The sequence below is a fragment of the Larimichthys crocea genome, chromosome I, assembly GCF_000972845.2.
Source record: "Larimichthys crocea isolate SSNF chromosome I, L_crocea_2.0, whole genome shotgun sequence".
Classification (NCBI taxonomy): Eukaryota; Metazoa; Chordata; class Actinopteri; family Sciaenidae; genus Larimichthys; species Larimichthys crocea.
In genome coordinates this window covers 9873769-9900058 of record NC_040011.1, presented here as the reverse complement: position 1 = coordinate 9900058, position 26290 = coordinate 9873769, and the positions used below count along the sequence as shown (strand labels likewise).

The 26290-nt window shown below is 48.3% G+C and overlaps 4 protein-coding genes across 8 annotated transcripts in view; 2 read left to right on the top strand and 2 right to left on the bottom strand.

Moving 5' to 3' along the window:
• The first annotated feature begins 4679 nt into the window (after positions 1-4679).
• On the top strand, positions 4680-11788 carry rest (RE1-silencing transcription factor). Of its 2 annotated transcripts, none has more exons than XM_019265175.2 (6): positions 4680-4850; positions 7407-7706; positions 7816-8355; positions 8447-8607; positions 8707-8790; positions 9253-11788. In XM_019265175.2, exons 2-6 carry the CDS (start codon positions 7438-7440, stop codon positions 10986-10988), a joined length of 2790 nt encoding a protein of 929 aa, XP_019120720.1. In that variant the 5' UTR covers positions 4680-4850; positions 7407-7437; the 3' UTR covers positions 10989-11788. The 2 variants fall into 2 exon arrangements, with proteins under 2 accessions (XP_019120720.1, XP_010750346.1); XM_010752044.3 differs by having other exon boundaries at positions 4681-4850; positions 7810-8355.
• noa1 (nitric oxide associated 1) lies at positions 11739-15023 on the bottom strand. 2 transcript variants are annotated; one of them, XM_010752045.3, is made up of 9 exons: positions 14770-15023; positions 13661-14605; positions 13408-13572; positions 13140-13253; positions 12973-13061; positions 12766-12897; positions 12496-12612; positions 12296-12413; positions 11739-12198 (listed from the first exon to the last, which is right to left on the bottom strand). In XM_010752045.3, exons 1-9 carry the CDS (start codon positions 14990-14992, stop codon positions 11945-11947), a joined length of 2157 nt encoding a protein of 718 aa, XP_010750347.2. In that variant the 5' UTR covers positions 14993-15023; the 3' UTR covers positions 11739-11944. The 2 variants fall into 2 exon arrangements, with proteins under 2 accessions (XP_010750347.2, XP_010750348.2); XM_010752046.3 differs by having other exon boundaries at positions 11945-12198; positions 13661-14590.
• On the top strand, positions 12502-19861 carry nipsnap3a (nipsnap homolog 3A (C. elegans)). Of its 2 annotated transcripts, none has more exons than XM_019265176.2 (7): positions 12502-12633; positions 15377-15493; positions 16838-17045; positions 18199-18360; positions 18429-18578; positions 19315-19401; positions 19495-19861. In XM_019265176.2, exons 1-7 carry the CDS (start codon positions 12619-12621, stop codon positions 19569-19571), a joined length of 816 nt encoding a protein of 271 aa, XP_019120721.2. In that variant the 5' UTR covers positions 12502-12618; the 3' UTR covers positions 19572-19861. The 2 variants fall into 2 exon arrangements, with proteins under 2 accessions (XP_019120721.2, XP_027137194.1); XM_027281393.1 differs by lacking the exon at positions 12502-12633 and adding an exon at positions 15018-15149.
• Positions 19862-19956: 95 nt separating this feature from the next.
• The window catches only part of LOC104936080 (ATP-binding cassette sub-family A member 1), a 28585-nt gene continuing 22251 nt past the window's right edge, over positions 19957-26290 (bottom strand). The window contains exons 37-48 of one of the 2 annotated variants that reach the window (XM_027281365.1): positions 24372-24516; positions 23785-23908; positions 23563-23692; positions 23252-23378; positions 23115-23177; positions 22902-23008; positions 22509-22650; positions 22198-22332; positions 21908-22011; positions 21312-21404; positions 20984-21227; positions 19957-20857 (exon numbers count right to left, since the gene is read on the bottom strand). In XM_027281365.1, coding sequence (XP_027137166.1) covers positions 20702-20857; positions 20984-21227; positions 21312-21404; positions 21908-22011; positions 22198-22332; positions 22509-22650; positions 22902-23008; positions 23115-23177; positions 23252-23378; positions 23563-23692; positions 23785-23908; positions 24372-24516 — 1570 coding nt within the window. In that variant the 3' untranslated portion in view covers positions 19957-20701. The remainder of the gene's footprint in view (positions 20858-20983; positions 21228-21311; positions 21405-21907; positions 22012-22197; positions 22333-22508; positions 22651-22901; positions 23009-23114; positions 23178-23251; positions 23379-23562; positions 23693-23784; positions 23909-24371; positions 24517-26290) is intronic. The other variant, XM_019265174.2, reaches the window with a different exon arrangement.

Sequence of the window (26290 nt, the reverse complement as noted above, 5' to 3'; positions counted from 1 at the left end):
CTCTTCCACCCCCCTTCCTCCCCCCCCCTCTTCCCCCCTGCCCCCCCGCGTTCAAAACCTCTGACACACCCTTCAAAACCCTCTGACACCACCTTCAACCCTCTGACAAACACCTTCAACAAAAACAAAAACCATCTGACACAAACACAACACCGTCAAAAAAAAAAAAAACAAAATCAAAACTTCAAAAAAACCTCTGACACACACCTTCAAAACAAAATTCAAAACCCTCTGAAAACACCTTCCAAAAACCTTCAACCAGCTGACACACAAACTCAACCAGCTGACACAAACAAAAAACACAAAAAAAACACACCGGCAAGAACACTCGGACAAACACAACACACACCGCAACCCTCTGAAAACACATTCGCAACCTGGACAGACAACAGCTTCAAACCCTCTGACACACAAACCTTCAGCACTCGGCAACAAAAAACGTAACAAACCTCTGACAACAAACACCTTCAACCCTCTGACACACCTTCAAACCTCTGACACAAACCGTCAACCCTCTGACACCTTCAAACAACCGCTCTGACAACAAACACACCTTCAACCTCTGACACAACAACCCCTTCAACCTTCTGACACACCTTCAAAAAAAACCTCTGACACACACCTTCAAACCCGCTGACAACAACACATTTCAAACCTCTGAACACAACAAAACACCTTAACCCTCCGGACAAACCTTTTCAAACCGCTGACAACACACCTTCAACCCGCTCTGACACACACCTCAAATCAACCCTCTGAAACAACCCGTCAAACCCTCTGACCACACCTTCAAAACCTCTGACACACACACCTTCATTCAAAAAAACAACCCCTCTGACAACACAAAACACGAACTTCAAAACCTCTGACACACACCGTCAAAAAAAAACCATCTGACACCCTTCAAACCTCTGACACCAAAACCTCAAACCCTCTGAACACAACAACACCTTCAAACCTCGGACACACAACCTTCAACCCTCGGGACAACACAAATTCAACCCTTGACACACACCTTCACCCTCTGACAACACAAAAACCTTCAAACCCTCTGACCAACCTGACAAACAACCTTCAATCAACACTCTGACACAACCTTTCACACCTCTGACACACCTTCAACCCTCTGACACAAAACCTTCAAACCCGACAGACACACCTTCAAAATCACACTTTCAACCCGCTACACACCTTCAAACCTCTGACACAAACAACCCTTCAACCCTCGTGACACACCTTCAAAATCTGACCAGAAACAACAAAACAAAAACCTTCAACCCCCTGACACACACCTTCAAACCTCTGACACACACCTTCAAACCCGGAACACACAACCTTCAAACAAAAATCACCCTCTGACAACAACAAACACCTTCAAATCATCAACAAACCCTCTGACAAAACACCTTCAAAAACCGCTGCACACACCTTCAACCCTCTGACACACAAAAACACCGTTCAAAACAACCTCTGACACCACCTTCAACCCGCTGACACACACCTTCAAATCAAACCCTCTGACACACCTTCAAACCTCTGACATAACCTTCAGTCAAACCCCGCAGGACAACACACCTCAAACCTCTACCAACAACCTTCAAACGCTCCTGACACACCTTCAACCCTCTGTGAAAACACAAACAACCTCAAAACCTCTGACACAAAGACCCTTCAAAACCGCTGACAACACACCTTCAAATCAACCCTCTGACAACACACCCTCAACCCTCTGACAACACACCTTCAATCAACCCGCTGACAACACCTTCAAAACCTCTGACCACACACCTTCAAACAAAACCCTCTGACACACAACCGTCACACAACCCTCTGACACAAACAACTTCAAAACACCTGACACACCCTTCAACAAAGCAACCTTCTGACAACACACCTCAACCCTCTGACACACCTTCAACAAACCTCGACACACACCGGCCAAACCAAACACAAACACCCTCTGAACAACAACCTTCAAACCTCTGACACACACCTTCAAACCTCTGACACAACCTTCAAACCCTCTGACAACACACTTCAATCAAAAAACCCTCTGAAAACACTTCAACCCTCTGACACACACCTTCACAAACATCTCTGACATGAAAATATACCTTCAAACCCTCTGACACACAACCTTCAAACCTCTGGACACACACCTTCAATCAACCCTCTGACACACCTTCAAACCCCCTCTGACACACCTTCAAACCGTCTGACACCAAACTTCATCATCAAATCAACCCTCCTGAACATACCCGTCAACCCTCTGACACACCTTCAACAACCCTCGACAACAACACACCTTCAAACCCTCTGACACAACCTTCAAACCTCTGACACAAACCTTCAAAAACCCCTGAAACACAGCACACCTTCAAACCTCTGACACCCTTCAATCAAAAACCCGCTGACACAAACACCTTCAAAACCCTCTGAGCACACACCTTCAACACTCTGGACAAACAACCTTCAACCCTCTGACTGACAACAACCCTTCAAAAAACCCTCTGACACACCTTCAACCCTCTGACAACCCATCCAAACCCCCGGACACACCTTTCAACCCTCTGACACACCTCCAACCCTCTGACACACACCTTCAAAAAACTCTGACAAACACCTTCAATCAAAATCAAACCCTCTGACACAAACCAACCATCAACCCCTCTGACAACACCTGTCACCTCTGACACACAACCATCAACAACAACCCTCTGACAAACAACCTTCAAACATCAAAAAGCAACAACCGCTGACACACCTTCAAACCCTCTGACACAAAACCTTCAAAACCCGCTGACACAACCTTCACCCTCCGACACAACACCAGCAAACCCTCTGACACAGGTGACCTTCACAATCAACACCCCTCTGACACACACCTTCAAAACCTCTGACACACCCTTCAAACCTCTGACAACACACCTTCACCCTCTGACACACAGCACTTCAACAACAAATCAACCCGCTGACACCACCTCAACCCTCTGACCACCCGTCAACCCTCTACAACAAAAACCTCAAACCTTGACACACACCTCAAACAAACCCTCTGACACAACCTTCAACCCTCCCTGACACACACCCGTAAACTCTGACAACACACCTTCAAGCAATCAAACAAATCACCCTCTGACACACACAACCTTCAAAAAAACCTCTGACCAGAACACAACCTTCAACCCCTCGGACACACCTTCAAATCAAACCTCTGACACACAACCTTCAACCCTCTGACCACACCTTCAAACATCTGACACACACACCTTCAAAAACCTCGGACACACACCTTCAAAAACCTCTGACAAACACACCGTCACCCTCTGACGAACAACACACCTTCAACCCTCTGACACACCTTCAAAAACAAACCTCTGACACACACCTTCAAAACCCTCTGAAACACACCCTCAACCCTCTGACAACACACCTTCAAAAACCCTTCTGACAAAACCACAAACCTTCAGAAAAACATCTGAAAATAACCGTTCAACCCTCTGACACAACACACCTTAACCTCTGACACAACACACACCTTCAAATCAACCCTCTGACACAACTTCAAACCTATGACACAAACTTCCAAATCAAACCTCTGACACAACCTCTGACACCTTCAAAACCTCTGACAAGACACAACAACCTTCAAAAAGACCTCTACACAAACCTTCAAACCCTGAACCAACACAACATTCAACCCTCTGAACACACACCTTTGCAAAAACCCTCTGAACACATAACCTTCAAACCTCTGACACACACCTTCAAACCTCGACAACAACCTTCAACAAACCCTCTGACAACACCTTCAACCCTCTGAAAACAATTCAAACCCCTGACACACACCTCAAAAACAATCAAACCCTCTGACCACAACCTTCAAAACCCTCTGACATACCTTCAACCCGCGACACAAACAAACCTTCAAAAGCCTCTGACACACACCCTTAAAACAACCCTCGGACATACCTCAACCCCTCGGGACATAACCTTCATCAACCCGTCTGACACACACAACTTCAACCCTCTGACACACCTTCAAACTCTGACAAACACCTTCAACCTACCTTCAACACTCCTGCACACCACCTTTCAAACCTCTGACAAAAAAAAACACTGTTCAAACCTCCTCTTGACAACCCTTCAAACCAAAAACCTCTGACACAACACATTCAACCCTCTGACAACAAACCTTCAAACAAAACAACAACATTCAAACCCTCATTGACACAAAACACCTTCAAACCCCTGACCACACACCTTCAACCCTCTGGACAAACACATTCAAAACCCTCTGACACACACCATCAACCCTCTGACAACACCGTCAACCCTCCTGAACAACACACAACAAAACACACCTTCAACCCTCTGACACACCTTCAACCCTCTGACACACACCTTCAAACCTCTGACACACACCTTCAAACCTCTGACACACCTTCAAACCTCTGACACACACCTTCAACCCTCTGACACACCTTCAAACCTCTGACACACCTTTTCAAAATGCCTTTAATGTTTAGCTCAGTCTGTTTTTCGTGATGTCATGTTGTTTTGATGTTCTTCTTATGTAAAGTGTCATTAATTAAACAAGCATCAACATATTTTATCAAAAATATCTTTAAGTGTTTAAACGTTAAATGTTTCATGTGCTGACGTCATTAATGCTCTCTCTTCCGGAGTGTCGTTGTACGTGCTGACGTCAGGGCCGTGCGTGTCTCGCTGTGGAGGAATGTGCGGAAACTTTCCTTCGTAACTTTCCTGCGGATCGAAGAAGAAACTGAACAAGTCCCGAACCTGAACAAAGTTCGAAGAAAGTTGGGAAAGTTCGGAGCGGACCTTTGGTGAGTGTGGCGGGCTGTGGGTGCGCGGTGCCGGGCGCAGGGTGGAGCCGGAGCCGATGTGCGGGTGGAGGCGAAAGTTGTGGCAGTTAGTGTCGGAGTAAAATGGAGGCGGCGAGGCGGAGAAGAAGGCGCTGTCCGGGGCTGATCAGGACCATGGCTAACACTCCGACACCAGCCGGCCAGAACTGTCCGAACACGGCGGCACACTGCCGCTTCACCGCCAAAACACCCACAAACGCTCCTGTAACGCTCCTGTAACGCTCCTGTAACGTTCCTGTAACGTTCCTGTAACTTTACACTCGGTCAAAATGTCGATGTTTGATTTCTGCTTCCGCAAAAAAACTTTAGTGAAGCAGCGCCGAGGCCGAACATCCCGAAAAAAACCGACTTTACCCGAGTTTACCCGAGTGTGTGAGTTTATTAACGTGTCGGCAGATTAAACAGACTTTAAATCAAACTTTAAATCAAACTTTAAATCAAACTTGAAAATAAATAAAGTCAGTTTTAATGTTCATAAACCCGCCGAGAATCCGCGTGCTCATTACCAGACATTTAATCTGTTATAACTTTTAATTTAAGTCTTTTTTTTAACGTTTGGATGATTAAAATGACTTTATTTAATGTCACCAAACTGTGTGTGTGTGTGTGTGTGTGTGTGTGTGTGTGTGTGTGGAAGCTTCAGTGTGACGTTTGTGTGCAGGCTGGTTATAAGTTCATTAAACTCTGTGTGTTGTACATTATGTTGATCGGCCGGTCTTTAGAGGATAATTAATCATAATTAATCATAATTAATCATAGTTAATCATAGTTAATCATAATTAATCATGTTTCTGTTTCCACACGGACCTCTGAGCCAGCCCTCTCTCTATGGCGCTGTCGACTGAGCCGTGGTGCTGTTTCAAAATGGCCGACACACGTGACGTCACACACAGGGAAAAGAAATCAGTCAGAAAAACAGAAAAACAAATGAAACAGAAAAACAAATGAAACAGAAAAACAAATGAAACAGAAAACAAATAAAACAAATGAAACAAATATACAAATAAAACAGAAAAACAAATAAAACAGAAAAACAAATAAAACAGAAAAACAAATAAAACAAATATACAAATTAAACAAAACAAATAAAACAGAAAACAGAAAAACAAATGAAACAGAAAAACAAATAAAACAGAAAACAGAAACAAATGAAACAGAAAAACAAATAAAACATAAAACAAATAAAACAAATGAAACAAATATACAAATAAAACAAATATACAAAAAAAACAAAAAACAAATAAAACAGAAAAACAAATAAAACAAAACAAATGAAACAAATATACAAATAAAACAAAAAACAGAAAAACAAATAAAACAGAAAACAGAAACAAATGAAACAGAAAAACAAATAAAACAAATATACAAATAAAACAAATATAACAAAAAACAAATAAAACAAAACAAATAAAACAGAAAAACAAAAAACTAATAAAACAAAAAACAAATATACAAATAAAACAAATAAAACAAAACAAATAAAACAAAAAAACAAATAAAACAAAAAACAAAACAAATGAAACAAATAAAACAAACAAAAACAAACGAAACAAATAAAACAAATGAAACAAAACAAATAAATAAAACAAATATACAAATAAAACAAACAAAACAAATGTACTTTAACAAATGTACTTTAACAAATGTGTCAAATTTAAACTTTTTAAATTAACTTTTTAAACTAAATTTTAACTTTTGAAGGTATGAATATGTAAGATAGTTACTGTAGTAAATCATAATATGAATATGCTAATGCTCAACTTTTTAAACTTTAACTTATTAAACTTTAACTTTTTAAACTTTAACATTAAACTTTAACTTATTAAACTTTAACTTATTAAACTTTAACTTTTTAAGTTTATCATTAAATTTAAACTTTTTAAACTTTAACTTTTTAAACTAACTTTTAAACTTCGACTTTTTAAATTTTAACTTTTTAAATTAACTTTTTAAAACTAAATTTTAACTTTTGAAGGTATGAATATGTAAGATAGAATATGTAAGACTGCCCCGCACAGCGGCAGTGGTTGAGAGATTAATTAAGAAAACCTAAAACCAAATTAATGCAGAAATCACGTAATGGAAATGCTACTGCCAGAGTCTAATGCAACACTGACGTCTGTCCAGAACAGCGGCATAAACAAAGCCAGAGCACAACAGGTAGAGTATCAGAGTTAAGATAGTAACATTTACATTACGTTTCACTTGTCCTCCTAGTGAAGGTTCAGAGGCGTCAACCTGACATATTGAACCTTTAAAAGCGTTAAAATGTTTGAATCTGAATCAAAGTGTTGAATTAAACTTCAACCCAGTCACACAGAAAGGTGCAGCAGCTGACGTCACTGTTAACAGAAGAAACATGTTCTTTCAAGGTTCTCTAAAGGTTCTTTAAATGTGAAAACAGATCGAACGTTTGTCAGAAGAGTTAAAGCTCAGTCATGGTGACATCGTCCTGATTCAGAATCTGTTTCCAGTTTTATTATTTATGACAAACCTTCTCCTTGTGTCACCCTGCAGCATCCTGTGGGGCTGAACATCTGAACCCAACATGGCAGCTCAGACTGTGTTCTCGGTTGAGATGTTTCCTGTTGGCGTCTCTCTGATGGACGACACTCAGAGTCTCAGTGACATGCCGAGGAACATGCTGCCTGCCCCTCAGCTCGTGATGCTGGCCAACGTGGCGGCTGTGACGGCGGCAGAGGGAGGCAGCAGCGCTGGTAGTAGCGGTGATGGCAGCGCGGCGGACGAGAAGGAGATGATGGAGCTGAAGACAGTGGGATGTAACTATTCTGACAGCGAGGACGAGAACATCATCAGGTCTGTACAGTCATGTCCTACATAGAGATGGATGGAGCACCTGACCTGAGTGGTGCAGTCTGCTCCGTGTGTTGTCCGTTAACTCACCTGTGTGTCTGTCCAGGTACAGTTATGACAACCAGAACCAGCGGGAGGTGTGCATCATCGAGTACCCTGAGCCTCTGGGCACGGGCATCGAAGCTGTGATCGTAGGAAACGACGGCGAGGAGCAGGAGGACGACAAAGCTGAAGACCTGTCCCGCCCCCCCCCTGCCAGCAACACCAAAATACCTGAGCAGGGCGCCAAACGTAAGGACAGCCCCCCTGCCGTCGCCCTGGAGACCACAAAGAAGAAGAAGCCATTCCACTGTAAGCCGTGTCACTTCCAGGCACAGAACGAGCAGGAGTTCGTCCAACACCTCGGCACACACGGCGTCAGCAAGATGATGGTGGTGAACCGGGTCGAGGGCAGGAGCAAGACCAGGACCAAGGAGGCAGAGACACCCGAGTCCCAGAGCCCGGCGGGCAGGGAGGCAGAGGGCGGAGGGGAGGCGGCTGCAGGTGACATCAAAGGGCTGATCAGGTGTGAACGGTGTGGCTACAACACCAACAGATATGACCACTACATCGCACACCTGAAGCACCACAGCAAGGAGGGCGATGACCACAGGTAGTCCACTGACTCACATGACCCAGCATCAGTCCGCTCTGTAAACCAGGTGATGTGACGAATGCCTGTGCTGCTGTCTGTGTATCTGCAGGGTGTTCAAGTGTACTCTGTGCCCATACACCACCGTCAGTCAGTACCACTGGAGGAAACACCTGAGGAACCACTTCCCCAGCAAACTGCACACATGCAGCCAGTGCTCCTACTTCTCTGACCGCAAGAGCAACTACGTCCAGCACATCCGGACACACACAGGTTTGTGCTGCTGTCTGTGGTCTGTCCATTATCAGGACTGACTTTTTGTCATGGACACTTCATGTGATAATCATGTGTGTCATTTCCTGTCCTCCTCAGGTGTCCGTCCGTTCCAGTGTCCGTACTGCGAATACTCCAGTTCACAGAAGACTCACCTGACGCGACACATGAGGACTCACTCCGGTCAGTCCGTAAAACACACAGTTAAATCACTAACACGTACAGGGTCATACATGATGTAGAGAACACGTACAGGGTACTTACTGGTAGTAGTATTTGTGGTAACCATAGTAACAGAAGTAGAGAATGCACAGCGTTGTTATCTGAGTGAAGATGTCACTGACTGTCTTCCTGTTTGTTTCACTGAAGCTCTCGATGTCGGACTAACATGGTAAAGTCATGTGACTTCTTGTGTGTTGTTGTTCCTGTCACAGCCTGTGGGGGCGTTATTCAGAATTAACATGTACACTGTAACTAAATTAACTATATAAACCGTCTGTGTACACCTGGTGGTTCTGAATAAAGTCCCTCGGCTCCGTCTGTCTGATTTCAGGTTGATCTGTGTGAATCTTCCTGCATGAACTCATTTTAAACTGTACACTGTCATCTGTAGGATGTTTACACCTGTTTACTTGCTGTTCACAGGTGAGCGTCCCTTCAAGTGTGAGAGTTGTAACTACCTGGCAGCCAACCAGCATGAGGTGACCCGCCATGCCCGGCAGGTCCACAACGGTCCCAAACCCCTTTCCTGTCCGTACTGCGAGTACAAGACCGCTGACCGCAGCAACTTCAAGAAGCACGTGGAGCTGCACCTCAACCCACGCCAGTTCCTTTGCCCGCTCTGCAAGTACGCGGCCTCCAAGAAATGCAACCTGCAGTACCACATCAAGTCCAGGCACTCGGGCTGCAACGTGTCCGTCGACATCTCCAAGGTCAAGCTGCGCGTCAAGAAACCCGGGTCAGACGGGACGGAGGAAACCTCCAGAGCAGACAAGTTTGACAACTCATCAAGCGTGGAGGAGGACTTCGACATGGATGAGGACGACAGCATTGACTCAAGCCCGATCAACCTCTCAATAAGAGAGAGCAGTCGCCCAGGCGTCGGACAACTGGCACAGAGCGAGGCGTCCGACAAGGTTCAGAAGAAGTCCAATGTCACCTCTGAGAAAGTGTCGAAGGTCAAAGACAAGTCAGAACTAGAAAAACGGGTCACGACCAGGCAGAAGAAGATGGAGAGGATAAACGAGAACCTTCAGGAGAACCCGTCTGTCAAAAAACCTCAAACAGAGACCCCCAACAACAAGTCAAAGAGACGAGTCAAGAAGCTGCCGGCTGCCGAGAAAACAACTGTTCAGGACCAAACACCAGGACCCAAGACCAACAGAGACCAACAGAGACCAGAAGGAGAACAAACGGCAAGGCCTGAGAAAGAGAAAGAACATCAGAAGAACAACGGCAGCGGAAAAGAGAACAAAGGTCTCAACAAGCCGAGGAAGTCCGGATCAAAGAAGTCAGACAAAACACCAGAACCTGTTGAGGAAGCACAACAGAAACAGGACAGTCCGGATAAAGTCCAAAAGGTGAAAGAGAAGACTGCAAAGAGGAAAGCAGTAGAAGCTCTGGACCTCTCCAAAAAGACTGAGTCTGAGACTCCATCCAAGACCAGACGGCTGAAAGCCTCCAAATTGGCTCCAGAAGACACGAAGAAGACCAACGACGCCACAACGACACCGAACAAATCCAGCGGGGCGACTCCCATCAAGCAGAAGACCAGGAACGCCAGCAAGAAAGCCACGGGCCTTCAACAATCTGTAGACCTGGATAAAGACAAGACGGATCCAGTCACTGATCGAGACCGTCCAACACCAACCAGAGACAGCCCGACATCAACCACAGACTCTGAGCCCTGCCCGACACAGAAGAACTCATCCACAGAGAAGACTGAGCAGGACCAGATGGACTCTTCTCCGTCCTGCAGCTCAGGTGAGGACATACCTTGTCCAGCCGAGCTCCACCCTCCTCCAACCTTCCTCAAACCCACGTCACCACCTTCTCTGGTGCTGCCGGTCCCACAAAGAAAACTGGCCGATCCGGAGGACGACGAGGGCATCCACAGCAGCCACGAGGGAGGAAGTGACATCAGCGACAGTGCCTCTGAGGGCAGTGACGACTCCGGACTCAATGGCACCGGTGCTAGGTCAGGCAAGATGGCGAACGACCCTGAGACGCCCACTGACGAGATCCCGACGCCGACAGAGCTCAAAAGTCACATGTGCATCTTCTGTGACCGCACGTTCCCTCTGGAGGTCGAGTACCGCCGCCACCTCAACCGCCACCTCGTCAACGTGTACTACATGGACGCCGCCAAAGGACAGAAGTGAGGACGTGTCTCCATGACAAGCCCTACACGTACATCTTATTGTAAACGTTTTTTAAAAAGTTTTCACCATCAGCTGTCCAGTCTGTTCACGCATGCTGTTACCACGGCGACACTTCCTGTGATCTGATGTCACTTCTGCTTTTTGTAAATAAACTCGTTAATCATTCGTCAGTTTGTCGACAGTTTATAAAGTTTCTTCAAACGACCCTGAAAGTTCAGACGCTGCGAGCAGATCGATCTGACAGGTCAAACACAGAAATGATTTTCAAAATAAAACTTCCTGTGCAGACTGTTTAACTCTGTAGGTAAAACAGGAAGTCGTCTGTCTGTTTCCTGTTCAATAAAATGTTTTATCGTATATTTACTGTAAACAGTTCACATGTCGAGTCTGTCGCTTCATGTCATGTTGCATCATAACGTGAGGTGACATGACACCAGACCACCTCAGGTGTGGGTGCTCAGGTAAACAGCAGGTGTGAACAGACTGAACCCAAAGTATCAGTGTGATGACATCATCAGGTCTGAAACATGTAAACACTTCGTGCCTTTGACAATCAGCTGTTACATTACAAACTCTTTGTTCTGCAACCTGACATCTGATTGGTCAAACAAACTGTAAATACTTGTGTGCAATAGTCAGAGAGCTGTCGTCTGATTGGCTCGTCCGCTCTGACATCAGTTTGGTACTTTAACTTTTTCTTCTCATTATGCTAACGGGGAAATTAAAACGTTTCAGATATTGAGTCATAACTTGTAGTTTCATCTGTTTATTCACTTTAATCAACTTTTATAAATAAAGTTTTCAAATCAAACTTCAGACTTCAAACGTCTGTTCCTTTAAATAACTGTGATGTCATCGAAACATCATGTGACCTGAACGTCTCTGGAGTTCACATCAAGTCAGGACTGTGATCCAGGACGGTCCGCCAGTCCTCGGCCGTGTCCTTAGATGTCTCATCACTCCTTCTTCTTCTTCTGCTTCTTCTTCTTCTGCATCTGCAGCCTCTCTGCACCACGGTCCGACATCCCGCCTGCCAGCAAGCCCAGCGGTTTGACGGGTTTGTAGGCGGCGGTCTTCCTGATGCGTTCTCCTTTCAGAGCGATGACATGAGGAAGCAGCGGTGGCGTCCGCAGACTGAAACCAGCCGCCTCTGGACCATGAACCCTCAACACCAGCTGATCGCCATCAGGCGCCGTCACTGCCACCCAACCTGCAGAGACACACGGGGGGGACGGGTCAGGACAGGGGTTAGACCAGTTTACAGAAAGATCATGTGACCATCCCTCACCTCAGTCAGGTGTTCTTACCTGCAGATGACAGTTTAATGTCAGCGGCAGCCTCCAGGTAACCTCGACCCTCCAGCCTGTACTCCTGAGGAGCCAACGGCGGGAAGTCCTTCATCCGCTCCAACCCTCCCAGAGGAACCTGAATACACCACAACACACTGAGTCCTGACGTGTGATTGGCTGGCTGTCTGTCTGAACAGCTGACTGATCATGTGACTCACCCCCAGCAGGATGTGTCCAGCATGTTTCTCATAGATGGCGTCAGCCTTTTCCAGACTGGTGATGTGGACCGGAACCCGACCGGACGCCACGACTGAGAACCAGCACGACTTCCCGCCCTGTGGATGAGATCCAAAAATGTAAGAGCAGTCAGACGGAACACTTCTAACTCCTCATGACCTCATGACCTTCCTCATGACGTTTCACATCGAGGTCATAGGAAAGTGTTTAGGACGCACACACACACACACACACACACACAGTAACGTTACCTGCAGGAAGTCGATCCTCGCCATGGCGCCCACGAACAGACTAGTTCCTGGCTTCAACACGAACGTCCGCGGGACGACGGCCTGCGAGGGAACCACTGACATCACTTCCTGTTCAGTGAGCAGGTTCAGGATCTGAAGGGGACACACGGCATGAGCGCTGACACCTGATTGGTCAATGAATAAATGTGTTTACCAAGGTCGACTCACGTCGCGTTCCTTCATGATCCCAGGTGTGTCGTACAGCCAATGAGCATCTTTGAGCTCGTTCAGGGTCAACTCAGACGACCTGCAGGGGGCTGACAGAGGTCACACAGGGGTCACAAAGGTGTCACAATAGGGTCAGAGGTACTTTGTCCAGTCAGGTGTCTCCTCACCTGTGCGCGTCGTCTCTCCATCGTCATTTTCTCCAAAAGACAAACTGTCAGGATCAAACTCGATTTCATCTCGTCTGGACGGAACATCAGACTGGAACGTCCTGCCAACACGACCTGGACAGGTAGACAGATGGACAAGTGAACAAATAGATAGATGGACAGGTAGACAGATGGACAGGTGAACAAATAGATAGATGGACAGGTAGACAGATGGACAGGTGAACAAATAGATAGATGAACAGGTAGACATTGTGTCCCCCCATCTTACCCACGAGGTAGCCCCTCCTGCTCAGGTGTGTGAGTGTCCTCAGCTCGTCCTGTGACAGCTCGCTCTCGGTCTGCGTCTCCGCCTCATTCAGGCGCTCGCGTCGTCTGAACATCCTGTACGGTGTTGGGTTCATGATCGGGAACTTCAGCAGGTTTAGAGTCGTCCCTGAATGCACCATGGCGGGAAAAACAAACATGGTTACATCAGATTACCCATCATGCTCTGAGAGCTATGTGGAGTCAGGTGAGCTCACCTGGCCACGGCGAGATGGTGGCCTTGTGGATGGAGTCGGATGCTCTGGACTTGCAGTAGTCGGACTGCAGCAGTGTGTTGAACAGTGTGGACTTGCCGGCATTGGCGCTGCCCACCAGGTACACGTCACCTTTGTACCTCCAGGACCGCTGCAGGTCGGAGATCAAAGACTCCACGCCGTAACCCGTCTTAGCGCTGATCAGGTGGACGCCGGTCACCTGACTGCCGAACCCGGCGTCCTCACAGTACCGACTGAGCTGCTGTTTGATTCGCTGCAGGTAGTTCGGCGAGTCTCCCGGGAACAGGTCGATCTTGTTGCCGAGGACGACAACGTGTTTGTTGGTCCCGACTAGGTCTGGCAGGTCTGGTACGATGGAGTCTGGCAGGTCCAGCAGGTCGACAATGAGCAGCACCAGCGCCCTGAGGGGCTGCACCTGCCGCACCACGGTCCGATACTGATCCGCGGACAGGTGGAGGTTCAGCGCCTTGTGGTGGTGCGTCAGCAGGTGGCAGCGCTGACAGGTGGCGCCACTCAGACGCTCCTCCTGCAGCAGCACCTTGTACTTCTCGCTGGGCAGGTAACCGGGCGCGGTGGCGGCGGTGCAGTGAAGGATAGCGCCGCAGCCTGAGCAACAGGTGTCACTGACGGGCTCGTCCACGTCCGGTGTGCCGAACACCTTGTGCTCACCTTTACCTGCCTTCTTCTTCTTCTTCTTCTTCTTCGACGCCACGACGTCCTCGTCCAATGGGAAGTCCACATCATGGAACTGGATCAGAGAGTCTGTCTCCGCCTCCTGCTGGGCCACGCCCTTTAATACCTGCAGCTGTCGCTCCAGAGACCTCAGGTGGCGAGGGGGCGGAACCAGAGGAGGAAGAGGAGGAGTCAGGGAAGGAGGAGGAGCTGAGGACAAGGAGAGGTTCTCCTCTGCATCTGAAGATATATCAGCTGTTTACAAACATGTGAAGGCAGATCAATAGTTAATTAAGCTCATGACGTCATACTGCTTAGACTTAAAGGGACAGTGGCTCCGTGGACCTCGAGCTGAAGCTACCTGAGCCTTCATCAGACCGGGATCAAAGGTGCACGAGGAGTAACATTCCGCCCCTCACCTGTGAAGTCCACGAAAACGAACTCCTCCTCCAGGTTCGGGTCCACGGTGCAGCTCCTCCGGACCTGCCCGTGGTCCGGCCCGTGGACCGCTCTGACGCCGGACCCCGCAGCCTCTGACCCGGACACTGACCCCGCACAGCCCGCAGCGGGCACACGCAGGGCGGGGAAACGGAGCCCCGTCCTGAGCGCGCGGCGGACACTCACCTGCAAGACCGCGAACATATCGGAGGCTCGCGCTCAGATGGAGACTATGACCGTTACTATGACAACAAGCATGTTCTAAAGTCTGACCGACACGAGACACCGACGGAACACTTCCTGAACGGATGTGACGTCAGACTCGTCGCTGTTCACTCTGCAGCTTATTCAGCGACGTATGGTACTATGACGTCACTTCCGTCTTTGATAAAACGTCTGGAAAAAAATATATTTTTTTATTAAATGTATAAAATATTTAAAACAAATAAAAACAGACTTTTATTCTGAAATCTTAAAAACACGATTATTTACCGGAAGTTGTAAGAGTGTGTCAGAGTGAGACCTCTCGTGCTCCGAGGATCTCTGCGCTCCTCAGCTGACTTCCGGTCTGTCCTCGTCTCTCCTCAGTTCACAGACAACATGTTGAAGATCAGCTGCTCCGCTCTGAGATCAGCTGCTGCTCCGAGATCAGCTGCTGCTCTGAGATCAGCTGCTGCTCCGAGATCAGCTGCTGCTGCTGCACAGGTGAGTCCAGAACCAGAACCAGAACCAGAACGAGTCGACAGTCAGTGTGATCTGATCCCAGACAAGTCTTCAGATGTTTGATTGTTTCATCTGATCTGAACTCTGAGACAAAACTGATCCACAGACTGAACCACAGACTGATCCACAGACTGATCCACAGACTGAACCACAGACTGATCCACAGACTGAACCACAGACTGATCCACAGACTGATCCACAGACTGATCCACAGACTGAACCACAGACTGAACCACAGACTGATCCACAGACTGAACCAGCTTTGATACTCTAATTTGAATTCAAACATCAAACTGATTGATCAGGTGTGTCTCATTGATCAGGGGCGTCTCATTGATCAGGTGCGTCTCATTGATCAGGTGCGTCTCATTGATCAGGTGTTTGTGTCTCATTGATCAGGTGTGTCTCATTGATCAGGTGCGTCTCATTGATCAGGTGCGTCTCATTGATCAGGTGTTTGTGTCTCACAGTTCAGTCTGTTGTTCTTTGAACTGAGGTCAGAAAAAAGGTCGAGCGTGAAGTTTAGCATTAACAGAGAGGCCTCTGAACTCACTGACACGTCTGTTACTCAGTCTGTACTGAGGACGTACAGTGGGTCGTCCACTCATGGTCGATGGTTCGATGCCTGGCTCTGTTTGAACAGACGCTGAACTCTGAGCGGAGTAATAGAGTTCTCTGAGAGCTTCTTGACATTCAGTGTTTTGAATATTTCCAACAGCTGATAAGACCTGAATGAATCACTGCAAGGTCAACACACACACACACACACACACACACACACATACACACACACACACACAGGGTTCATGGTCCACGTCTGTCACGTGTCTCAGCTGCAGTGGCGTGTCATGATCAGCAGATGGCAGCACGAGCCTGAAGAACTTCCAGAGAAACATTACAACGTTACAGGAACGTTACAGGAACGTTACAGGAACGTTACAGGAACGAGAACACCTGTGTAGTGACACTGTAGTCCAGGTTCCTCCACCTGAACCTCCACCTGAGGTCCTCAGGTGTTCTGGTACCAGTTTAGACTGACCTGATGTTCCCACATGGTGTCTGTTATCTGTGACGAGAACTGAAGTCCAAACTCGGCTCGGTTCAGATCCGACATGATCACCAGCCTCAGTGTGGAAGTCCCAGCAGAGCTCCACCCAGAACCTCAAGGAGGTCCAGATACTCTGACCTCTGTCCACTGACCCAACAGAACCGCTTCTGGATCACAGTCCAAACACCATGTGGAGAAGGTTCTGTAGTGGTTCTGCTATGGTCACAGTCTGTAGTCTGACTGTGGTTCTGGTTCTGACCTCGTTCCTCTCTCTGCAGCCTCATGCCCGTCTCTCCATGAGTCCCCAGCAGGAACACAGAACTTTCTATGAATTTCGGACCTACAGTATCCGACCAGACCAGAACGCGGCCTTCCTCAAACTGACCAATGAAAAGATCCACCTGCGCACCGCCCACTCTGAGCTGATTGGCTACTGGACCGTTGAATACGGAGGCCTCAACAAGGTTTTCCATATATGGAAGTACGGTGAGGAAGTCGTCTTCTGTTGTGGTCGATCTTCATCATGACATCATGTAACTCCCCCTCTTCCTCCTCCTTCTCTTCCTCCTCCTCCTTTTCCTCTTCTTCCTCCCTCTTCTTCCTCTTCCTCTTCCTCCCTCTTCCTCCTCTTCCTCCTCCTCTTCCTCCTCCCTCTTCTTCCTCCTCCTCCTCCCTCTTCTTCCTCTTCCTCCTCCTCTTCCTCCCTCTTCTTCTTCCTCCTCTTCCTCCTCTTCCTCTTCCTCCTCCTCCTCCCCCTTTTCCTCCTCTTCCTCCTCCTCCTCTTCCTCCTCCCTCTTCTTCCTCTTCCTCCCTCTTCTTCTTCCTCCTCTTGCTCGCCCTCCTCCTCCCTCTTCCTCCTCCTCCTCTTCTTCCTCCTCCCTCTTTCTCCTCCTCTTCCTCCCTCTTCTTCTTCCTCCTCCTCCCTCTTCTTCCTCCTCCTCTTCCTCTTCCCTCTTCTCCCTCCCTCTTCTTCTTCCCTCTTCTTCCTCCTCCTCCTCTTCCCCCCTCTTCTTCCTCCTCCTCTTCCCTCTTCTTCCTCCTCTTTCTCTCTTCTCTTCTTCCTCCTCCCTCGTCCTCCTCCTCCTCCTCCTTTTCCTCTTCCCTCTTCCTCCTCCTCCTCTTCTTCCTCCTCCTCCTCCTCCTCCTCTTCTTCCTCTTCTTCCTCCCTCTTCTTCCTCCTCCTCTTCTTCCTTCTCTTCCTCCTCTTCTTCCTCCTCCTCTTCTTCCTCTTCCTTATCTTCTTTCTCCCTCTTCTTCCTCCTCCTCCTCCTCCTCCTCCTCCTCTTCTTCCTCCTCTTCCTCCCTCTTCTTCCTCCTCTTCTTCCTCCTCTTCTTTCTTCCTCTTCTTCCTCCCTCTTCTTCCTCCTCTTCCTCCCTCTTCTTCCTCCTGCTCCTCCTCCTCCTCCTTCTTCCTCTTCTTCTTCCTCCTCTTCTTTCTTCCTCTTCTTCCTCCTCTTATTCCTCCTCTTCCTCCCTCTTCTTCCTCCTCTTCCTCCCTCTTCTTCCTCCTCCTCCTCCTCCTCCTTCTTCCTCTTCTTCCTCCTCTTCCTTCTTCCTCTTCTTCCTCCTCTTCTTTCTTCCTCCTCTTCCTCCTCCTCTTCTTCCTCCTCTTCCTCCCTCTTCCTCTTCCTCTTCTCAGACAGTTACTCTCAGCGGTCAGGGGTCCGGTCCGCTCTGGCTCTGGACCGGTTCTGGATGTCAGAGTACATCTCGAAGGCGATCCCGATGTTGGCATCTCAGGATAACGAGGTCACCTACCTGGTTCCATGGAGCCGCCTGCAGAGGCCGCCACAGGAGGGCGGTAAGCCCCGCCCCTTACTGTGACATCACGAGTGTGACATCACATGTGTGACATCACCTGTGTTTCAGGTGTGTACGAGCTCGTCACCTTCCAGATGCTTCCCGGGGGTCCGGCTCTGTGGGGCAACGCCTTCCAGGCCGCCGTGACGGCCCACGATGCACCAGGGTATGGCAAGCTGGTGGGAGCGTTCCACAGCGAGTTCGGGCAACGCAACCGAGGTACACTGTAAAACATACACTGTATGAACTACACTGTAAAACATACACTGTATGAACTACACTGTATGAACTACACTGTATGAACTACACTGTATGAACTACACTGTATGAAGTACACTGTAAAACATACACTGTATGAACTACAATGTGGTAAATGGACTGTACTTATATAGCGCCTTTCTAGTCTTCTGACCACTCAAAGCGCTCTACACTACATATCTCATTCACCCCATTCACACACATTCATACACTGATGGCATTGGCTACCGTGCAAGGTGCCAACTGCTCATCAGTTTAAGGATCTAAGCATTCATACACATTCATACACCGATGGCCTTCGGGAGCAACTTGGGGTTCAGTATCTTGCCCAAGGACACTTCGGCATGCAGACCGGAGGAGCCGGGGATCGAACCACCGATCATCTGATTAGTGGACGACCCGCTCTGCCTGTGAGCCACAGCCGCCCGAAACACACACACTATAAAACACACACTGTATGAACTACAGTGTAAAACATACACTGTATGAACTACAGTGTAAAACATACACTGTAAAACATAGACTGTATGAACTACAGTGTAAAACATACAGTATAAAAATACATTGTATAAACATGCATTAGAGGCACAGTGAATTATGTTCTGATAAGAGGTGTGTGTGTGTGTGTGTGTGTGTGTGTGTGTGTGTGTGTGTGTGTGTGTGTGTGTGTGTGTGTGTGTGTGATGATGTCACTCAGTTCACGCCCTCTGGTGGTTCGAGAGCGCCGACCAGCGAGCTGAAATTCGTCATAAAGCTCACACTGACGCCAGAGTGGTCGCTGCAGGTGAGACCGCCCACAACACTCTGAACGACATCACATCATGTCATGACATCACATTCTACATTATGACATCATACTGATGTGTCTGTGTTTCAGTCAGGAGCAGCGTCGTCCATCTCGTCTCTCAGGAGAACAAACTCATGTTCCCGTGTCCGTTCTCGCCGATGAAGTAACTTCCTGTCTTCACACCTGTACACCTCACTGTTAGCACTGCCCCTGTTCACGTAATGAACCAATCACAGGTCAGCGTGTCAGCGTCCTGTTTTAAAGAAGTCAGCTGTTCGACACGGCGAGGATCAGCGACACTGAACATCTCACAGCAGCAATAATTAATTGTGAGTGACAGATACAGCGTCCAATCCTGAGCTCTGAATTTTGGGTGTGGCTGACAAATTGTGCCTTTAATGCTAAGCTAATGCTAACTGTCTGATGATAAACACAATAAAGATGAACTTTGATCTTCTGTCTGTGGTCTGTGTTTCATCATGAGAGAGACAGACAGACAGACAGACAGACAGACAGACAGACAGAATGAAGCACAGACTCTAAGCCGATTGGTCGATTTGTTTCATTTTATTGTTTTGGTGTTCAGGTCAGGTAACAGCTCTTTTTCCATCATCCTCTTCTGTCACATTAAATAAACAGTTTCATCAGGATTCAGTGCAAAGTCAAACGTGTGGACACAAAGTGCTGACTGATTGGAATGTGGAGATTGAATGATCAGCTGATGATCAGCTGTTCAGAGGACTGTTCAATACTGTAGTGTGCTTTGAGGAGCTGATGAGGTATTTCACTGTTTCACACCATACACAACAAATCTGCTTTTCTTAAAAAAAACTAGAAAATCAATCAACTCTTCTCTGTGCAGCATCGAGCACTCTGATTGGCTGTTAAACACTACAGGAAATAGTAATGCCACTTTGACTCCGCCAAAATAAGACAACAAATCACTCTCTCTGTTTCAGCTACACTTATAAATAAAACTGAGGATAAAAACGGAATCAAACATTTTAAAAGAATCGATGTTTGCAGTCGAGCCCTTGGCCGTGTGAAATGATTTGGATTCTTCATCGAGGCTTCAATCACAGAACGACGAGGCAACAATTCAAGTTTTAACGCTCAGTCCACTCGCGGCCAGCTTGTCGCCTCCACAGGAAATCACTTGCATTGACTTGGCAATGAGGCAGTGGTTGGCTCCGCCCACCGTATTCAAATCAGTATGACATCACAGCAGGTGAGGCGAGGACGCCTCCCCCGGCTGCAGGTCGAGTCCAGGCTGAAGGGTCCAGCCTCCTGAATGTCATCACAGGACGCTCTCCCCCATCGCGTCCTCGCCCTCGGCGCCACCATGGCTCGAGCTCAGTGCGGGAACATCAATGACGACGATGTCCTTCCGCCGCACTGAGTTATCTTTGGAGTGATAGTCGTCACTCTGGTCCTTCGCAAAGTTCACGAACACCTGAAACACGACAACAACACATCGTCCAATGAGACAACACAGCAGAACCACATGCTAAAGTAGCTAACTACTAACTGAATCTGCTGTTAGCAGGCAACAAAACCGGGTTCAGAGTGTTGTGTGTACCTGGTCCAGGGTGGTCTGGGTGACGGAGTAGTCCTCGATGCGGAGCGTCTCCTTGTTCTTGGCGAGGATGGAGAAGATGTGTGTGAGGGAGGTGAGCGATGACGGCAGCTGGTACTGCAGCATGTTACGGTGTTTCTCCTTCAGTGTGCTGCCGCTCAGCTCGCTCTCGATGAACTTCATGACGGGCAGCAGGTCCGGGTTGGGACCCGCCACCCGCAGGATGATCGTGTACCCGTCACCAAACCTGACGCACAGAACCAATCGATTAACGACCTGCTGCTCACACACAGGACCACGCCGCCTGCAGGTGAGTGTGTGTCAGTGTTACCTGCTCTTCAGGTGTTGGACGCTGCCGAGACACCTGAACCTGCCGTTCACCATGATCGCCATCCGAGTGCACAGAGCCTCACACTCCTCCATGCTGAAACACACACACACACACACACACACACACACACACACACACAGTTAATACACACCTGTGTGAGGACAGAGTGTGTGAGGACAGAGTGTGAGTGTCTCACCTGTGTGAGGACAGAGTGTGTGAGGACAGAGTGTGTGAGTGTCTCACCTGTGTGAGGACAGAGTATGAGTGTCTCATCTGTGTGAGGACAGAGTGTGTGAGTGTCTCACCTGCGTGAGGACAGAGTGTGAGTGTCTCATCTGTGTGAGGACAGAGTGTGAGTGTCTCACCTGTGTGAGGACAGAGTGTGTGAGTGTCTCACCTGTGTGAGGACAGTGTGTGAGTGTCTCATCTGTGTGAGGACAGAGTGTGTGAGTGTCTCACCTGCGTGAGGACAGAGTGTGTGAGTGTCTCACCTGCGTGAGGACAGTGTGTGAGTGTCTTACCTGCGTGAGGACAGCGTGTGAGTGTCTCACCTGTGTGAGGACAGAGTGTGTGAGGACAGTGTGTGAGTGTCTCACCTGTGTGAGGTGAGGACGACGGAGCGTCCCTCCTTGATGACGCTGAGGATGCAGTTCCAGAGTGCTCGGCGTGCTTTGGGGTCCATTCCTGTGGTCGGCTCGTCCTGTAACGAGGAGGACAGAGGTGAGTCCACAGGTGGAGCAGGAAGAGAAGAGCGAAGGTGTGGAGGAGGGGGAAGAGGCTTTGTTTGCAGTCTTTACCTCCTGTTTGTAGTCTTTACCTCCTGCTCCAGCAGCATCTCTGTTTATATACACCTCTGACCCCGCCCCCTCTAAATCCTGCTGCTTACCAGGAAGACGACAGGTGGAGCACCAATCAGAGCCATCGCTGTCGACAGCTTCCTCATGTTTCCTCCGCTGTAACTTCCTGCTGCTTTGTCAGCGTATTTCACCAAACCCAACTTCCTGATGCCCCACTCCGCCACCTGTCAATCAAACGACATCACCATTGTCACCTCTGCCGTGTATCATGTCGAACATTCAGAACCAAAGCAAACTCTTTTGAACCTAAAAGAACCTTAAAAGAACCAAAAGTCTGAACTGAGGTGGGCGTGTCTTAATCTGCAGGTGTGTGTGTTGATGATGATGTCAGGTGACTCACGTCGCAGACTTCCTTCTCGGGGATGCCTCGCAGCACGGCGTACAGCTCCAGGTGTTCCCGACCTGTCAGCAGCTCATTGATGGAGTCAAACTGAGGACAGTAACCCATGTTCTGATGGACCTGATCGATCTCCCTCAGGATGCTACACACACACACACACACACACACACACACACACACACACAGAGCTGTGTTTACATCATGAGGGGGCGGGGCTTTGGGATTAAACCATGAAGCAACACTTCATGCTAATTAATGAGCTTAACAAGATTAACAAGGTCAGACTGTTTGTTTACGTTTAACAACAGGAAGTGATCACAGATCAGCTGACCTGAGGTCACATTCTGGTCAAGTTCAAACAGCTGATCTGTGACCTCTGACCTGTGACCTCACCTCTTCCCGGCCAGGAAGGCCTCCCCACTCGTCACCAGCGTGTCACCTGTCAGCATCTTAAAGGTCGTCGTCTTTCCCGCTCCGTTCACGCCGAGCAGGCCGAAACACTGAGCACACACACACGCACACACAGTTGTTAGTGACATACAATCAGCCAATCATCACGTCCAGACTGATTATTGGTTGATTACTGATGATGACAGACAGGCTCACCTCTCCAGGTGGAATCCCGACACACAGTCGATCCACCGCCGGCTTCTGCTTCCTCTTATACACCTGCAGGGACACATTCACAGGTTAGCGTGTCACTTCCTGTGATGTCACATCGTCACAGGTGTGTGTGTGTGTACCTTTGTGAGCTGGCGAAGCTCCAGGATGTCTCCGTGTCCGAGGCTGTGGACGATCCTCTGTCTCTCTCGGGCCACATCCTCGTCCTCGTCACCCAGAGGACCGAGCTTAGTGAGTTTACTGACCGGCCTGCACGCACACACACACACACACACACACACACACACACACACACACACACACACACACACACACGTTGTGTGTGTAGACTTTTCTTTTGTAAAGAATTTCCTCCATCTCAAACAGCTATTTTGTGTGTGTGTGTGTGTGTGTGTGTGTGTGTGTGTGTGTGTGTGTGTGTGTGTGTGTGTACCTGGGTTTGATGCAGAACCTGTACTGGATCAGGACGGTGATGATAAAGAAGACCACTCCCTCCACGGCCATTGCAAACAGGTTCTTTCCAACCATGTCCCACTCCAGAGGAGACCGGAACCTGTTCTCACCTGAGACAACATCCATGCAACCATTAGACAATGTCCACGCAACTGTTAGACAATGCCCACACAACCATTAGACAACATATTGACTGTGTTACCGAATCTCTCGAGGGCGTCGGCCATCGCCTGGTTCTTCACCATGTCGATGAGCCCTCGGCCGAGACAGAAGTGAGGGAAGATGAGGAGGACATTCTTCAGCACGTCGTTAATCCCTCCGATTTCCTGTGACAGGAAGTAACATCACAGTTTAGTTTAAACCTGACCTTCAGAGTAAACTTTGGGTGTGGTCAAATAGTCAGCTTGTCTCATGAAATGTTAAGGTGTCTGTCAAGATAAAAGCCATTTGAATTCTCTGACTGTGAAAGAAAGGAGCTTCAATGCTTCCTTTATCATCTCCTTTAGCATAGGATACACAGAGCATTCTTTAGGAAAGGAAAGGAGGTAATGCCGTCCCACAATTCCTTGCAGCAGCGACAGAAAAAAAAAAATCGATGCATGTCTGGTGTAAGTGCAATCCGACTCTCTGAACACCACGGTCGTCTTCTCCTAAGTCCTTATCACCTCTCCTTCACATCTTTCCTTAACCTTGTGACGTTTTCCATTGAGGTCAAGGCAAAGGGCTTAGGAGCTCATTTTTTTGACTAACCTACTGCACCCCTGATCTCTGGATTAAATCTGGACTCACGTTGTTCCCGAACAGTTCCATGACAAAGGTGGAGATGCTGCCGTTGATGCCGATCAGGATGTTGACGCTGGTGAGGACGACGTACGCCGTGCTCGGGATCTTAAAGAAGAACGAGGCGGGGTACATGAGAGGAGTGATGGACCACCTGAAACAACAACAACAACAACAACAACAACAACAACAACGTTAGCTCGTGCAGTACAGTGTTGCACAGTGTCTTACAGTGCAGTACAGTGTTGCGTGTTGCACAGTGTCGTACAGTGCAGTACAGTGTTGCACAGTGTCGTACAGTGCAGTACAGTGTTGCACAGTGTCATACAGTGCAGTACAGTGTTGCGCAGTGAATTACAGTGCAGTACAGTGTTGCACAGTGCAGTACAGTGTTGCGCAGTGTTGTACAGTGCAGTACAATGTTGCACAGTGTCGTACAGTGTTGCACAGTGTTGCACAGTGCAGTACAGTGTTGCACAGTGTCGTACAGTGCAGTACAGTGTTGCACAGTGCAGTACAGTGTTGCAGTGTTGCACAGTGCAGTACAGTGTTGCAGTGTTGCACAGTGTTGTACAGTGCAGTACAGTGTTGTACAGTGCAGTACAGTGTCATACAGTGCAGTACAGTGTTGCGCAGTGTTGCACAGTGTTGTACAGTGCAGTACAGTGTTGCGCAGTGTTGCACAGTGTCGTACAGTGCAGTACAGTGTCGTACAGTGCAGTACAGTGTTGCACAGTGTCGTACATTACATTACATTGCATTTAGCAGACGCTTTTATCCAAAGCGACTTACATAGGGGGGAGGACATAAGCTGACAAAGGTGTAAAGGACACAGAGTAGTTGTTAGTTTTGTTAGGTTTGTTAGGCAGGGAAGCATTCTGGAAACAGAAAGGTTTTTACAAGTTTTTTAAAGGTAGAAAGGGATGTTGCTGTTCTAGTAGCCGTTGGTAGGTCATTCCACCATTTGGGGACGACCACAGAGAAGAGTTTAGAGTGACCTCGCTTTGCGAGAGGCGAGGGTACAACTAGACGGTTTGTATGAGCGGAGCGTAGCGCCCTGGTCGGGACGTGAGCCTTTAGTAAGACGCTGAGATAGGCAGGGGCAGATCCTGAGATGGTTTTGTAGGCTAGCGTCAGAGCTTTGTGTTTAGTTCTGGCAGCTACAGGCAGCCAGTGCAGGTCGCTGAAGAGTGGGGTGACGTGACCTTTTGGGTTGATTGAAAACCAGTCGTGCTGCGGCATTCTGGACCATTTGCAAAGGTTTGATCGCGCGAGCAGGTAGGCCAGCCAGGAGCGAGTTGCAGTAATCGAGGCGGGAGCTGACTGTAGCCTGAATCAGGAGCTGAGCGGCATATTGGGTCAGGTACGGTCTGATTTTTCTAATATTGTACAATGCATAGCGACATGACCTCGCTACGGTCGTACAGTGCAGTACAGTGTTGCACAGTGTTGTACAGTGCAGTACAGTGTTGTACAGAGCAGTACAGTGTTGCACAGTGTCGTACAGTGCAGTACAGTGTTGCACAGTGTCGTACAGTGTCGTACAGTGCAGTACAGTGTTGCACACTGCAGTACAGTGTTGCACAGTGCAGTACAGTGTTGCACAGTGTCGTACAGTGCAGTACAGTGTTGCACAGTGTCGTACAGTGTCGTACAGTGCAGTACAGTGTTGCACACTGCAGTACAGTGTCGTACAGTGCAGTACAGTGTTGCACAGTGTCGTACAGTGCAGTACAGTGTTGCACAGTGTCGTACAGTGTCGTACAGTGCAGTACAGTGTTGCACACTGCAGTACAGTGTCGTACAGTGCAGTACAGTGTTGCACAGTGTCGTACAGTGCAGTACAGTGTTGCACACTGCAGTACAGTGTCGTACAGTGCAGTACAGTGTCGTACAGTGCAGTACAGTGTTGCACAGTGGTGTACAGT